The 17,187-nt window shown below is 45.5% G+C and overlaps 1 protein-coding gene across 2 annotated transcripts; it reads right to left on the bottom strand.

Annotated features, from left to right (window-relative positions):
• Window positions 1-198: 198 nt before the first annotated feature.
• On the bottom strand, window positions 199-16,528 carry xpo7 (exportin 7). 2 transcript variants are annotated; one of them, XM_035184931.2, is made up of 29 exons: window positions 16,428-16,528; window positions 12,609-12,755; window positions 12,066-12,159; window positions 11,773-11,939; window positions 11,629-11,694; window positions 11,441-11,545; window positions 10,556-10,721; window positions 10,310-10,383; window positions 9,789-9,908; window positions 9,557-9,703; window positions 8,880-9,052; window positions 8,537-8,730; window positions 8,289-8,394; window positions 7,788-7,923; window positions 6,678-6,751; window positions 6,138-6,218; window positions 5,762-5,825; window positions 5,542-5,650; window positions 5,216-5,322; window positions 5,043-5,081; window positions 4,862-4,950; window positions 4,666-4,773; window positions 4,429-4,511; window positions 3,898-4,112; window positions 3,511-3,649; window positions 3,270-3,427; window positions 3,090-3,188; window positions 2,867-2,994; window positions 199-2,438 (listed from the first exon to the last, which is right to left on the bottom strand). In XM_035184931.2, exons 1-29 carry the CDS (start codon window positions 16,458-16,460, stop codon window positions 2,345-2,347), a joined length of 3,315 nt encoding a protein of 1,104 aa, XP_035040822.1. In that variant the 5' UTR covers window positions 16,461-16,528; the 3' UTR covers window positions 199-2,344. The 2 variants fall into 2 exon arrangements, with proteins under 2 accessions (XP_035040822.1, XP_035040823.1); XM_035184932.2 differs by lacking the exon at window positions 5,043-5,081.
• Window positions 16,529-17,187: the final 659 nt, after the last annotated feature.

Below are 17,187 nucleotides of genomic sequence, written 5' to 3'. Positions count from 1 at the left end.
TTGACATCATATTGCATATGTCCGTTCTACTGATCCCTCACATGTGACTGAAGTCTTCTCAGTTCTTCCTCAGTCTCTGAGCGTTAAAGGCAGAAGATGTTAAGATCGGTACGATTTGATCGAGTCACGAGGAAGTGACGACGTGTTTCTGGAGCTTTGAGACGTGCAGACAGTAAAATGAAGAGAGAAGCATCCATGTAAAAATCAATGAGGTTTATTTGCAGTCACAATGCTTACACTATATGTAGCAGACATCCAAACAACTCAAACAGCTATTCACTCTATGGACCCAACACATTCACATCAGGGACACAAACCAAAAAATTAGGAACTCAAGAAACATCCATGAGTGCGGACATGTTAGAGATGAGCTAGTTGTCACAAACAGTTAGCAGCAACATCGTAGAGAGTAACACAAGTTGCTAATAGACTCCTCCTGCTTCTCTTTTTACACTGTTCGGACTTCTACCAAGGTTCAATGCAATTTACTTCAGATATTTGAAAACTAAACTGGATTCCTTCAACGAGCTCTGATGGACACGTGTGCTGACGAACGACGGGAGATTTCCATCGTTATCACTGATAACATTACGATTCTTTCCCCCCCAACGCGGTGGCACAGACCTTGGCTGTTTGAGCTCCATCACGAGCACCATGAGACGCCACATACACACCAGGCAACAGAGAACCACACACACACACGCACACAAAACGACTCCACTGCAGGACCTAAAGGGGGAGGGGGGGCAGTCCCAAAACCTGGTCCGAGGAATCCAGAGTGTAAACAAAATGGTGGAAACTGCACCCAGCCTACCAGAGGGGAAAATGTAGCCGTGACCATGTTGCTTACACGTCGATCGTCGCAGAGACGCGTTGACTCGAGGAGAGAGACGCAGCCGGATCTGACGGGAGGTTAAGAAACGTTTTCCATCACAAAGAACGAGTGTTTCTCAGAACCAGAGGAAACTTGATCATAAATAATCTGATGAGATTTGATGTTTTCTCACACTCGGGACAAAACTAATAATTTCCTCATTGATTCATTAACTGATTATTGATAATCGATATTAAAATGTGAGAAAACAGTGAAAAAGGTCCAAAGACACAAACAGCTGATTCTCACATTATTTTAGTGTTCTAGTTTAAAACGTAATGAACTGATGATTGAAATCGAACTGATCGGATGTTTCAGATAATGAAGTGGAAAACTTTGCAGATTCTAAAATCCTGGTAACATGAAGTTCTGTGACATTTAACTTTGTGAGACTTATGATGAGCTGAAAAATTATCGAACACCAAATTACTTCAAACTACTTTGATGACGTTATGACATTTAAGAAAGAAAAGTGGAAGAAAGTTTTCTCTCAGTAAACTGAATAAATGTAGAAACGTTGTTTATCTGAAACATCGGACGAGGCTTCGATTCGTTAACTTCATCTGGAAACATTTCGATTTCTGACCTGAAGCCACGTGTCGACTCTTCAGGACACAAATTGATTATGATTATTCGATACGACGGAGTTTCAATCTTCAGACTCGTTTCCGACAGAATCTCCTCAAACAAAAAGGTTTCACGACTCAGTCGGACACGACCACGAGAACAAAACCTCGTTGATAAATAGCAGAACTGTCCCTTTAAATCCCGTCGCGCCCGCTGCCACGGGGTCATGTGACTATTTACATCACGCCAACCAGAGACGGAGGACAATGTACAACGTGGACGCCTCTCGCTGTGTTAGTGTGCGTTTCTCTGCTTCCTCTGCATCGTGACAGCCCCCCCCCCACCCCCACGCAGACAGACAGTTGCCCTAACTCACTACACTGTAAAAAGCTCAATCACACGATTTTTGTTGTTTTTTTCTTTTTTCCTCGACTCTTCTTTGTGTTTTTAAATTCAATCATCATTATAAACATTGTTCAAAATGTTACGAAAAAAAATGTACACTTGGTTTTTTGAGTGTTTTCTATACAAGGCAGGCAGAAGCGGATTATTACGTTTAACCGGCGTTCCTCACCTCGCCCCCGTCCTCACCTCCGTCCTCCGAGTGCTTCGACATGCGCCCCCTACGGTCAGGACAGCCGCAGCGGTCAGACCGATGCAGACTGGCGTTAAAATAGATCTGTATATATTTATATATGCTTCTATCAAAAAGGGGGAGGAAGGGGTGAGGGGGAGTTACTCGCTGAACTGAATCAACGATCCCGTACGTTGTGAATCCGAGTGAAGAGACGACCCCCAGGCATCCGGGCCCGGGGGGGGACGCTGATGCAGAGAGGGGGGAGGAGGGGTGAGGGGGGTGGGCTCTGTCTGCGGCTGCGCTCTAAGACTCTGATGTGTGGAATGTCAGCTCATCATGTCGTTGCTGTTGACGCCGTACGTCGAGTTCTTCATGCTGTCGTTCACCTCCCTCCTGAACACCGACAAGTTCTGAGTAAACCTGCACACGCACAGAGACAGACACACACACACACACACACACACAGACACGCACACAGACGTTAGACTTTTATCAGATAACAACAACAAAGCTTGTTTTCTACATGTGTCACATTAGAGTAGATGATCATCTGCAGTGTGTTTCCATGGTAACAGAAGCTTCCTGTCAGTTACTGAATATAAAAACATTTAGTTTCTTCATTAACCTAAAAATGATTCTAATATTTTAGAGTCCGACTGATCTGGATCTTCGGAGCTGATACAAATACTACGACTTTATTCTCACAATATTAGGACTTTTTTTTGTAATTTGCAAAGTTAGATCTATTTTTCATCTCACAAAACATAAACACAGATATTAAAATGTTTCATTAAATCTGACTCTAGATCATGAAGTGAGGTTTTCACGTGTCGGGTCATGTGACCTACCTGTCCCGATTCTTGGTGAGTAGATTTCTTTCTATTCCTTCCATCAAGTTCTCGAAACATAAGTGCATGGCTTGCTGCTTCTCCGGAGGCTGACTGTTGACGATGCTGTTCCTCAGGTCAGCGAAATACTGCAGGACGCACACACAACCGTGTTACTACACACACACACTCAGACACACACAGACACACAGACAGACTGTCGATGGCGTGGGGGGTGTTTCACCTTCTCGTTGAGCAGGATGAGGCCTAACAGAGGTCGTGACATCGACCACTGGTTCCGACAGTCCTCGAAGATGATGATGTTTAAAACTGTGGACAACATCTGCACAACGAGCACCAGGGTCACACACGGAAGCTTCTTCACAATAAAAGCATGTGAGTGTAGATCAGAAGGATCTCTCACCTGCTGGATCATCTCCGGGTGCTGCTGCATGATGTGGAGGAAGCGATCGTCCGTTGCCATGGGAGCCGGACGCTTCTTTGTGGAGCGCGACAGCTGTTTGAACAAGTAGGTGACGATGTGGTCCAGACTGGAGCAGCAGCCCGTGCACACCATCGTATCTGAAACACACACACACACGTGTTTAACACCTGCCGTGACGTGCACGCTCTCTGAAATTGAGCTGGACCTCCGGGTGTCTCACCGAGCGCCGTCAGTCCTTCTGATATGGAGGACAGGATGTACATGACGACGTGAGGCTCCAGGCTGGCGATGAAGTTCATGTGATCCTGCGTCAGCACCTCGAGCAGCGAGTAGAACGACTGGCTGAGCTTAGGGTAGTCCTGAGGGGGAGGAGTCAGGAGGAGTCATGGGATTAATGTACAAACAACTCATTCAATTTAAAGACAGAAATGTTCTGGAACTTTTCCTGAAGCCGCCGGTCAAATGTCCAGAACATGTCAGTGAGACGTTTCCTGCCACCAGGGGGCAGGAAAGGTTCCACCTCCACGCTCTCATGTTTCGTGTGTTTGTGGCGTGTGATGATTAAACGTGTCGCTGACACGATGAACATAAACACGGTTGAACATACTAGTAAGTCACTGTGGGGGATGGACAGCAGTAGTTTGATGAACGTCTGCAGAGCGTTGTCCAGCGCGTCGTCGCCGTACAGACGGAAGACGCCGAAGTTCACGTAGTTCCCGCTGAGCACCGCCTTCAGCATGGCGAAGCACACGCTGACGCCCTTCAGCTTCACCCCGTACACCTGGTCCTTCGGCACCTCCCCCAGCGTCAGGATACGGTTTCCTGCAAAGAGAACAACGCTGGATCTTTACAGGTTGTTTTGGTTTATTATTAATTAACTGTCGGTGTGAAAAGAAGCAGTTTAATCTGGATTATTATTATTATCATCATCATTAATATTATTGTGTCACTGATTTGTTGCAGATTTTTGCAGAAGCCTCAGTATCTGTGGACATGAAGATCAATAAGTAAACGTCAGAAGGAAAAGGGAAGATTTTGTTCACCAGTTGATATATAATAATAATAAAAATAATAATAATAATGAAAAAGAAGAGAAAGGAGGGGTGTGCAGTGAGGACTTTTATTTTGGTGAGCGTACCGTAGGTAGTGATCATCTTGCTGGTTTCTCTGAACAACAGGATTCCGTTCGGTGACGACACGTCAAACTGTAACCTCTGGGATCTACGACGAAAACAGAGCAGACGACTTATTGATCAGTTACAGATCAGTTATAGATCAGTTATTGACTGAAGAGATTATGATGCTGAGTTCTTGTTTGATCATCGTCCACTGAACTCGATGGATTAATCCACAGAGCGACACTGAGCATCCTCACCTGTTGTGAACGAGTTCAGCCATGAGCTTGAGGACCGGCGTGGTGCATGCTGGGTCGTGGTACCACAGCTCGATGGCTCTCTGTAAAATGGGCATGTAGGCTGGGTATCTGCAGGGGAGGGTTAAGGACAAGTCTCTCTCACACACACACACACTGATGAATACAGAGCACGTTTCAGTTTCAGCTGCGAGGATACATCCAGTCGAACAGCATCATGAAGCTCGTCTTGGCGTTGAAGGCGAACGCGATGCCTCGCAGGTCTCGGACCAAACCCACCAGCGTCCTCTACAGGAAACCACAGAAGAAGACGGAGGTCAGTTTATTCTTCAGACAGCGAAATGTTCAGATAATAAAACTTCAGCAGACGAGTTTTTCACCTGTTTTTCAATCAGGATGTGACTTGCTGCTGTGATTGGCTGCTGAGTAAAAGTTTATTCTAAGAAGCTGAAGACTTTTTAAATTTAACAGAATAATATGTATAGGAGACATATTCTGCTAATTTAAATAGTGTCAGTACCTGTTAATGTGTGTGTGTGTGTGCGTGCGTCACCTTAGCTTCCTGCTCATTGAAGGTGTTTGTGCTCAACATCTGAGCCACAGTTTCAAACGCAGCCGTCAGAGGCAACATGAACTGTTCGAACTGGTCCTCGTCCTCGCCTGCACACAGACGCACAATGAGGAAAGTCAACACAACTGTCTGATGCACTGCAGCTTTAAGACTCATCGAGCTTCGAACTGTAACGAGACTCGTGTGACCAGAGCTCAGCTTCGCTCCGACATCATCGACTCGTTTTCAAAACACAACGAGCTGCTGTTTTTAAAGTTACTTTATTTCACAGTGAACTTCTCTCACTGGAGAAAGAAAAGTGCAGTTACCCAGATCCACCATTAGCAGGCGCCCCAGTGCCGTGTAGAAGGTGGTCCGACACCTCATGTCGCTCAGATTCGACTGGTTGTTCACTCCGAGGAAGGAGAAGTGTTCGCTCTGACACACACAAACAGACACACACACACACAGACACACACACAGACACACAGACCGTTAATGATGATGACGTTCAGATGGATGAAGATGTGCCGACTGTGAGGAACTCACCGTGTGGTTGTTCAACATGAACTGAACCGCGGTGAGCTTCACCAGCTTCCTCACGCTGCTGTACGTGCACAGGAGGTCAAGGAGAAAACACAGATCCAGAAACACACCAGAGTCTCCACTCGGACACATAAAACTCAGTGTGATGAAAGTGTGTTCTTCAGTTTTTGAGTTAACGCTGCTGCGTGAGGTGACAACAAGTCCAGTAACAATTAGAAACATTCATGTCCCCCCACACACACACACACACACACACACACACACACACACACACACACACACACACACACACACACACACACACACACACACACACACACACACACACACACACACACACACACACACACACACACACACACACACTAGTGAAGGATATCCTAGTGAGAGGTCGTTTAGTAGCTGCAATGTCTTGGAGGTGATTGGTTCACACTGGCCCCAGTACTTCAAGTTTGTGATGCTGAAACACACAAACACACAAACAGATTGTTTTCTGATCAATAATCAAAACTCGTTTATTTCTGATCATTTTAACACTTAAAGTTAAAGCTGGAAAACTTTGTGACAAACTTTATTTGAGATAAAGGTTCAAACGGAGCTTTCAACATCTCAGTCTTAATTAGCTGCAGTTTGCTCTGTTGCCATGGAGACAGTTTATCACATGACCCTGGTGAGGATCTGGAGTCATGTGACCACGTGCACCTTCATACAGTCATAAAGATGACGGCAGTGACATGCGGCTGAAAGATGCTTTAAAATCCTGTGGACCTTGAGTTAATTAATTATCCTTAATACAAACAAAAGATACAAAAAATGTTTTAAATGTAATATTAAATTCATTTTACTTTGGGTTAAAATTCAAGATGTCTGTCAAACTGTTGAAGAGATGAATTGAATCTGTGTTATTTCTAATACTCACATTTTCCCTATAAAGACGCTGAGTACCATCGTCTCGTCGTTCAAACCCAGAACTTCTGATAGTCGTCGATAAAGCTGCAGTGACAAAACAAACAGATAAAATAATGTGAAGGAAGAACATTCAACATGTGTAACATCCCACTGAGCTGTGAAGATGCTGTATGAGGTTACATCACCTGTCATGAATAACATATCTTTGTTTGTGCAGCACAAGGAGACTTTGCTGCGTCTCCTCCTCATTCAACTCTCTGTCCTTTCAGATAAAAACTGTTCTTCACACAATAAAGACGGACGACGCGTCTCCACTTCCTCATTAGCCTCAGTTTGAAGTGGAGACCCGTCACTCGTCCATGTCGAGCGCTTTAAAACCATTTCAGAGTTCGGTAAATTTCCATGAATAGTTATTCTCAGAAATTTTATTCATAAAATGAAAACAACGATTCCACGAATTACAACAGAAGTCGCTGATCCGGCCCAAAGAAGAATATTAATAACAATAATATGAATGATAAAGGACGTTAGTGGAGACAGAAGAGTTTTAGTTGATGGTTTGAATTCTGAGGATATCACTTGTACAAACATGGTGTTTTATTCATGTTGAACACGAGACGACGCGGACGTGGAGTTTGAGTGTCAGAGGAACAAAAGCAGAACCTGAGACGACGGATTCTTTGAGTTACAGCTTCAGTTCCTACAACAGACTGATGCAGCTCCTCAGCCAATCAGCAGCCACATGCACTCAGAGCTCTATGTGAAGCTGCTCGGGCGAAACGGTCGACTTCTCAACACGTCCTGGATTTAAAGTGTGACGACGCCGAACCAGACGAACACATGTTCAGAACAAAGAGAACAGGAAGTCAGTCAGCGTGAAGCCGGACGACTACACGTCTAAAAACACAACAGCAAAACACACTGAGCGACTCTTTAAAACGCAGCCGCCACATCGAGCACATGTCAGCGTTCGGGACAAAAGACGTGGCCCCGAAGTGGCCCCCGCTGACGGAGCGGACATGAGGGGTCACCGGGGGCGGGAGGCCAGGTCAGGGTTAATGCAACACTGAGGCGACAGACGGCGACAGCAGCGTCCTGACACGGTTACAGCGGCGCTCACCTTTGAGGATTTCTGCACCTGGTCCCCGATGTAGATCTTCCTGAACTGTTCGAAGAAGCTGAGCATGGCGAGCTCCAGTCTCTCGTTCCCAGCCTGCGCTAACCGGGAGTCGGTCAGATTCATCAGCTGCAGAACCCTGAGTTAAGAAGAAAGAGAAGTACAGTGTGTTGTTTAAATTAAAGATTCACTCACGTCATTCAGGCCACAAGCAGCTCAGAAGAGAGAAATCAGCCTTTTCATCAGAAAACACACAAAACATATGGACCCTAAATATTTCTAAATATAGAAAAGTTATTACAACTATTATATTTTTAGAGTTATGAACATTAATCTTGGGCTGCTGCACGTTATCGACACGTTTGTCCCCACATGTAAAGATGTCATCACGAGCTTACGACACATCAACAACAATCTGTTTTCAGATTTAATCTCTTTTCCATGTTTAAAACTATTTTCTCTTTTTATTCTATACGTCATGAGATCCTCAGATTTCTTTCTTACCGACAGACTAGCTCTCCGTCCATGGCGTCCTGCTCATCCGTACTCGCAAACGACACCCGTCCGCCGATCACTGCCCCGATTATATAAACCAACCACGTTAACCGACCTGCACACAGAAGCAGAGGAACTGTTGGTCAGAGGGTTCTGATCCTAAAAACCAGGATTAACGTTTTATTCACTGAGCACGAAGCCACGAGAACGAGACGATTTTAAAAACATCAGCGTGGTCCTGTGTTTGCAGCACGTACCCTCCTGCACGGTGATGTCAGCGGCGCTGGAGTTGGTGGACTGCAGCAGCTCCTGGTAGGTCTGCGCCGCCTGGTCGAACAGCTGGACGAGCAGAGCACACGTCTTCTCATACTCGCAGCGCCCGATGGTGGACAACTGGTCCAGCTGCTGCTGCACGAGGCCGGCGTCATCGAGAGGATCCTCCAAACCGTCTCTGTGGAGCGAACGCGTTTGGACACACGGGTTTAACCAGAGAACGAGACACAGAGCTTCACTGATTACATACGTACTAAATAAAAACCTGTCAGACACACTCTGACATGTTGAACTGGTTCTTGGACATGAAGCCGTGTGGTAAGTTACCTGAGGATGACATGGACCGACTCCAGCCGCGAGGTGATGTAGGCCTTGGTGACCTCCGGCGTGTACGTCTCCAGCAGGTGAGGCTCGGTGGCTTTGACGTAGGGGACCGACGCTGCCAGGCGCTGCCATAGACTCAACAGGTAGTGGACGCTGTTGGGAGCAAACTCCCAGTGCTGAGGAGACCAACAGGGGATGTTACTGTCATTTAAAATATATAGATGTTCATCATGTTTCTGCACTTTCAGGCCAAGTTGCTGCTTCGTTGATGTTGCATTAAAAAGTTTTGAAAATATTACTGAAACATCAAACATCGTCATTGAAGAAAGAATTATTAAGGAGACAGAAAAACTCATAATCAATCATTTTATTGATTTAGTCTGAAATTAGATTTCTGAAGATAAAGAAATTATCTTCCAGATGTTTAGTTTTTACAAACGTCCAAAAAAAGAAGCCAAAGAAAATCAGGAAACTATATTTTTACAGCTGTAAATTATGTTTTGTTAATTAAATCGATTAATCGTTGCAGCTCGAGTCGTTTCACAAAAACACTGAAGTTCAAATAAAACATGACGAAGCTGAGTTTCCTCTTTAATCAGTAAATGTTACGTTAGTTTAGAAAGAATTAAGTTCGAGCTGCTGATGACTGAGTCGAACATCTGGAATCAAACCCCTCTTACCTGCAGACTAGTGACAGTGAAGTTTGCTATGAGTCGAATAACTTCAGGGTAGTTTTCTACTTTGACCAGTTCCCCCAGCTGGTAGTTGCTCTTCAGCCTCGCCAGCAGACGACAGAACTCGTGGTAGTTGTTAGGATCCGGTAAACACTGAAACACAACATGTTCCACAGCGTCACACAACGACTGGAGAACACAAATCAGAGGAGGAGCGGTGCACGAGACGGTTTCTCACCTGTGGGTTTGCTAATATCCTCTTTACTCCGTCGACCAAATGTGAAAGGAACTTTGCTCGCTCTGCGTTGTTGAAGAGAGATCGTCTGACGGAGGCGATCTGAACTAGACATGACAACACCTGCACACGGGAAGATTCACGGGTTATTAACACAACATGAAGAGACCAGGTTCCATCTTTCATTGGTTTCAAATGGTCTCGAGAGATAGAAGATGTTCAGACTGAAAACTAAAATCAGAAACGTTTGATTATTTACTGAATTAAGTTTTGATAGAAGGTAACTGGGAGCAGAAAGTATAAGTAATTTATAATAAAGTTTATGGTTTAACTGTAAAGCATCAAACCTAAATCACATTTCTTTGACTTACTGGTTTGATAAGGACATATTTAAGGTCAGGCTCTAATCTCTACATATTAAAAACATCATTTCATCCTAACAAACCTTTGGACCTAAAGAGTTTCATGTGATTCACAGAGAAGCTTGTGGTTCTGAGGTCACAGGACGTCACTGGGTCACTTACCAACGGAGAGAGGGATGGAGGGATGGAATGATATAAATTGAAAAAGAGCTGCAGGGTGGAGGAATCAAGAAACGCTGCAGGAGAGAAAGGAAACAGGAAGTTGTCAGTACATGTTGATATTTCAACTTGTGTCAATGACATCAATATACACATGGACTCTTCTGACTGGACTGAGCCTGATCCCACTCATATTTATATATATATTTATATATTTATATATAACAAGACGCTCTCAGCAGCAGCTACCTGATCTCCAGGACGTGGGGATCTGTACAGTGCAGAGGTCGTCCGACGACTCGTCTGTGGAAGTTCCTATGAAGTCGTAGTTGAGGCAATTGTAGCTGAGTTTGAGCAGCTGCATCAGCAAACCGTGCTGCGACTCATCGTTCAGGTTCAGGTTCTTCCCAGACGCCTGAGGAACACACAGAACAAAGCTCAGCTGCAGTCGGCCTGCAGAGGTTTACTCCTCTCTCATTGGCTGGGAGCAGGAAGCTGATTAAAACATGTAATCATCATCTCACTCTGAGCTCATTACAGAAACTCCATTAAATTCTGATCCGTTGTTTATTCTGCTCCATCTGTGCGACTGTCACACGTGTCATAAACTGATATTATCCTCCGACGGGCTGCAGGTCGCCCTCTGTCGACAATTAAGCTCTGAAAGCTTTTCTGAGGGATTTTAAAAGTAGCTCAGAGCTCCGTCGTTCTACTGATGAGACGTCGACTGCAGAGTCTTTAGTCTGTCGAAGCTTCAACTGAACTAAATACTGAGTCGCACACTGTGAATGATCACAAGTCAAAAAGTCACATGAAGTAAAAGATTCTGTTCGTGTTATTGACCGAGCAGGACACAGCACTTTACCAGCAGCGCCAGCGGGACGACAAAGTGTTCTATCGAGGATCAGGTGCGTCTGCGACCAAACAACCCGTCATCCAGGAAACACACATGGAAACACATTCTTACTCTGGGAGTCGTCTCTGACCCAGTGGAACAGATCCAGGAGCAGTCAGTGGTGTATCGCTGCACCACATGACATCAGGTTTGGTTGTTTGTTTGATTCTCAGAACGTTGTGATCGCACCTCGTATGATTTCATTTCACTGCCTTCTCTCGTGAAGGAGATCAACGTACCTGTTTGAGGAGGTTACAGGACAGAGTGAAGATGTCGAAGAGGGAGGAGTCTCTGAATGACGACGCGATCTTCCTGTGTTTAGTCAGAGGATGTGTCGTGTCCGCCTGCGGGGGAAACAGACCACGTTAAACAAAAAATCACGGTTCGGTAAATCTCGTTACGGTGAAACCCCCCAAAAGAAGAGTACCTGATTGATCTCATTGGTCAGCTGGGACAGAATGGTCACCCCTATGATGCAGTGTTCAACACTGTCCTGTAGAGACACAACAACAACAGCTCAACACAAAGGTTCCTGCAGCGTTCAGCATCACACGATCGACCAGGCTCTCACCTGTAGGAAGCGAGTCACATCAGCGATGACGTTCCTGAACACGTAGTCATCTTTCTGACAGTCGAACCAGCCCAGCTTGGTGATTCGGGCGTACAGCTGGATCAGAGCCTGGGTCACAAACGCCGCTAACTTCGGCCGCGTGGCCAAATAATTCAGAACATAGTTCCCTGAACGATACAAAAACAGTAACAGCCGCTTAGTGAGGCAGGAACAGCGCAGCCTAGTGATTCAGCAGCACATTACCTCGTGTTACTTCATAAGTAACGAGGCAGAAACTTTCAGGATATACTCACGTATGTCGATGCGTTGCTCCAGGGGCAGAGGGTTGCTGGTCCGAGAAACCAATTTAGACAAACACGTGGCTGCGAGCAGCTGAGAGTACGACGACTGTGACGAGAGAGAAACATCAGAACATTAGATAGAACTTTCTTTTCCACACATCAGGGAAATTCACTTGACATGAGACACGTTAAATCGTTTAAATACTGGACAGAAGATTTACAGCGTACAGCAAAGTGCCGAGACCGAACAAAAGCTGCAGCTGCTGAAACCAACTATTTAAACTCCCTCCTGAGTGTTGGAGCTCGACAGAGCCGATCGTTTGGGGACCTCAGTTTCCTGAAGTCTAATTATTTTTCAAATGAAAACACTTCACCCCCTGATTTAAATTAAAGTGAATTTTCATGGAGATATTTGACGTGGATGTTGTTTGATGAAATTTCGAGAATTCTACTCGCGAATTCAATAAAATGGTGACGGACAGGTGAGGGACAGGGGACAGGCGACGGACAGGTGAGGGACAGGGGACAGACAGGGGACAGACAGGGCCTACTCACGCTGCCTCTCTCCAGCAGCAGCTGACACTTGCTGAGACAGTCGGGGCTGTTGGTGAACTCGACCAGAGCTTTCTCTGCCTGGAGTCGGACGGCGGATTCGGTCGTCTCGTACAGCTGCTTACACAGGATCTCCAGCTGGGCAAGGCCCTAGATAAAGAGGACGACAGGAGACTTATCAGTGAGAGACAGACGAGATGGCATCACTTTAGGACAAGAGACGGACAGAACACCACGTTCCACACTCACTAAAACAGATAAGAGTCATTTCAGCCACAGGTTCAACATGTGACGATGAAACAGAGAAACGAAGAACAGAGGAAACTTCTGATCTAATCAAGCAATTATATTTGCTAATATTTTCATTATTGATTTACTGTGTTGTTTTGTTTTTCAGCAGAAATACTAAACTTTGTTTTTATTACTTATAATTATTTTATCTATATCTTTGTTTACTTCCTTCACTTCACGTTCATCACTTCCTGTTCATATTGTGTGTGAATGATTGTATGATTTGTGTGTCGTCACTTTTCTCACAGAATAATCAAACAGAAACACACGTTTACTCTCATTCATTCATGTGGCACACAGGAAAATGCTGAGTCATGCCCCGTCACAGCGAGATGCCAGTTACTCATGAGTAAAGTCAAACTGGAGGGGCCACCAGGTTAAAGGAGCAGATTAGCGGAGGAGGTGGGGGGAGCAGCGGAGTCTGGATGGTTAAAGTCTGTGATGTGTTCACTGTCTGCATCAGAGTCAGGAGTTTGGAGAACAGCGCGTGTGAAGCTCTGCTGGTCTCAGATAAGAGCTCAGCACCAAACCCTGTTCGTCTGCACACGAGCTGCTGAAGAGACAAACTGATAGACACTGACATCACAACACGTTATGTGAACACATGTTTGGTGATGAGACGTCCGACAGGAAGATGATGTGGTTCAGTTTCACCACAGTGGACTGACACCAAAGTCTGATCTCTACTCTGTAACAGCAGAATCGTCTTCATTCAAACTCTTATCGGGCAGAAACTTTAAGACAATTACGTGTTTGTTTCATCCTGTTTGGGTTTGAAACTGTCGGGTTCACGAGGTGATGACACAAACTGGAACATCTAAATTAAGAGTCTGAGGATTTATCAGTTGACCAATAAAAACCTTTTGATGTGATCCTTTCACAGGCGTCAGGAGCAGTGTCAATAACTACATAGGAAAATATGTTTGTTTACTTAATTAAAGTTCTACATATTTGGTTGTATTTTTGTTTTCTTTTTACTTAGTTACTTAGCTGATAATAATAAGTATCTGAAATGTCTAAATACCTAATATCATAGTGTACAACGTACAATTAGTATTGTGGCCACTTCAAGAGAAATAAAATTGGAGATTTCAAGAATAAAGTCATAATATTGCAAGAATAATTATATATCAACCAATTTATTGGTAAGATTTTTACTCCCTAATATTTGCACCTGCATCGACTTCTATGTTTTAGAGGCTGTAAAACTTCCTGTGGACGGGAGGCGTTACCACAGCAACAGGGATGACATTTAAAACTACAACGTGGACCGAGAGGCAGAGAACACAGTATTTACTTAAACCTCTGCATAAGTTATGTTGAGAAAACCGACAGGAAAAATAATAATAACAATAATTTATATATATATATTAAAAACAACATTATCAAAATAAATGGAGTGGCTGCATGTACACGAGCAGCAGAATGAACGATTTGAAGGGACGTGTGCAGAGTGAGAACTCTTCCTCATTCTGACTCCACAGACTTCCTGGTGAAATCTTAAAACCTTTAATTGAATCACATCTGAACCAATGCATGAAGCAATAAACGGGCGTCTTCCTCGGAGGAGGTGTTTGACAGCGTGCTGCTCACACCAGGTTCCCTGCTTCAGGTCCTACAGACACAAACACACGCTGCTTCACACTGTAGAGAGAAAACTCTACAGACGTCACGACTCAGATCGAACCTGTTGTTCAACATCACAGTAGATCCAGTGGAGACGCTGAAACACACGGAAACTATTTCTGAGCTGATTCCAGAGAATCACATCATCAATCAGATCACATGAATTAGTCATAGATATTATTAATTATATATATATATAGATATGATTTGTCATTTTATTTAATTACGGACTGGGTGACTCCTTCTGTTAAGAACATGTTTATATGAATGATCTTCTACTGGGCTTCAGGTCTGAACTTTATGGAAGGTGACGGGCAGATGATGTCGCACCTTGTTAGGATCTATGAGGAGAATATGGACCGAACAAATCAAACCTGAGTGATATCATCTTCCAGCCCTACGCCATCTTATAGAATAACTACAGCACAATTAACACCACAGAGCAGTTAGGGTCAGGACTGTGATGGTGTGAAGTTAACAGTTTAAAGAGGGAGTTCAAAGATAAATGGTGAAATACATCAGGACTATTCAGGAATGTGTTTCTCAGCCAGATGTTGATCTTCTGTTTGGAGCCAATAAGAATAAACAGTGTGAGACGAAAGAGTTCCAGAGGAAGAGGCTCCTCTTCCTCCAGAGAACTTCCAGAGGAAGAGGCTCCTCTTCTTCCAGAGACCTCCAAGAAGAGGCTCCTCTTCCTCCAGAGAACTTCCAGAGGAAGAGGCTCCTCTTCCAGAGAACCTCCAGAGGAAGAGGCTCCTCTTCCAGAGAACCTCCAGAGGAAGAGGAGCCTCTTCCAGAGAACCTCCAGAGGAAGAGGCTCCTCTTCCAGAGGGGCCGTGGAGGCTGCAGCTCCTGGCCGCTGCTCGCAGCATCGTGGAGGCTGCAGCTCTGACATCTACCTGCTTCATTAGCATCCACACAGCTCGTGTGGGGATGAGACAGTGAAGAGACATGAAGCTACAGAACCACTGAGGCTCCACATGCAGCAACAGCAGAGGGAGGTGCTCCTGCTCCTCATCGCGGAGGAGCCAGGTGGTTTCACACCATGGAGGAGCAGAGGTAGCTGATTCAACGGCTCCTTCTCCCTCCGCGTTACCCGGACATGTGTTGAGCAGCTAGCTCCGGGCTGCTAGCTAAACACAGCAGCACCGCTCGGTCCACGCACACAAACAAGCCCCCGGTGCACACCCGGCTCCGTGCCCGCGGTTGCCGGAGCTGGCGGCGGACACGGAGCCCGGAGCCCGGACCCACGCTCCGACAGACCGGACCGTGTTTTCAAACGGGCTCGGGCGGGAGAAGTGCACGTCTGTGCTCATGCTAACGTTAGCCTAGCTAGCTAACGTGCAGCCGCCGCCAGCAGAGCAGAACTACATGTTCTCAGAGGAGAAGCGGGGTGAAGCCGAGGAGGAGCGCGGGTCCATGTCGGTGTGAAGGATGAAGATCCGGGGAGATCCAGTGTGGCGCCAAGCGGAGCAGCCCCGGGACGCTAGCCCGGCAGCTAACCGCCTCTCCTTATTGTTTACTTCACTCACACACGGCGCTAACTCGCTCCGGGAGCCCGCTGCTGAGGAGCCTTCCCCCGGCACACACACCGAGAACACCGCCGGCTCTGCCCCGTCGGCTCCGGGGCTCCTGCCCGCTCCCCCCGCCTGGTTCCAGCCGGTGTGCTCGCAGCTAGCTCCGGCTAACCCAGCCTCCAGTGAGCACTGACAGGAGGCCACAAGTCAACACAGGCGGACACATCCTTTCTTTACCCGCCGGGCAGCAGCAGCGCGGCCGCCTCCTGCACTCAGCGGCCCGGGCACGGCCTCCGGACCCGCTGCACAGCGCCACAGTCCCCGCTCACACCCATCGTCACGCTCCCGGAGGAACTGACGGTTAGAAAAACATGAAACCTCTGCTCACCTGCACATGATCCGCCATTTTTCTCCATTTCATGCACCTCTCACTCCCCCGCTTATGGGTAAGGACAGCGACAACAGCGCCCCCTGCGGCTGCCGCTGGAAGAGCTCCCCCATTCATTTCAGTCCCAGTCAGATTACAGTTACTTTTACTCCACTACTCCAGTCCTCTAATCCTGCTCTGCACACCCAGGACCAGTTCTACCAGAGTATTTATATTCATCATACTTTATTATGTTTTATATTATTATATATATAATAATAATATTATTATTATTAGTAGTAGTATAAGGTGTGTAATCACGAGGGACTAATAGTACTCATACCCATTTATTCCATTTCTTTTATATAGAAATACAAACAAATACACAGAACATACAAAAGTATTCATACTCGTATAACATACATCCAAGTTAAATAACTGAAGTTTTAAATATCATTATTACTCTGAGCTGACGTGTTTTTCCTGAATCCTTTTCTGTGTTTGGTCTCAGTTGTGATATCTGACCTGTTCTATTCAAATAAATATTGTGAATGATGTGACAGTTTTTAAATTAATTGACAGATCTGGTCCAAACTGGTCCCTGTCTCTGCTTCTCTCTGTATTTTAATTTTTGTGTTGCACTCAAGTGATTTTATGTTTCAAAGAAACTAGACAATAAATATCAAGTTGAATTAAAACAACCTGCTAATTATTAGTTATTTGAACTGAATGGTTTTTGTGACACTGAAGCAGCAACAGGTTCATCAGAGTGTGTTTGTTC

This window comes from Hippoglossus stenolepis, chromosome 18, assembly GCF_022539355.2.
Source record: "Hippoglossus stenolepis isolate QCI-W04-F060 chromosome 18, HSTE1.2, whole genome shotgun sequence".
NCBI lineage: Eukaryota > Metazoa > Chordata > Actinopteri > Pleuronectiformes > Pleuronectidae > Hippoglossus > Hippoglossus stenolepis.
Note: the sequence above shows the minus strand (reverse complement) of the source record. Positions and strands in the feature narration are given on the sequence as shown.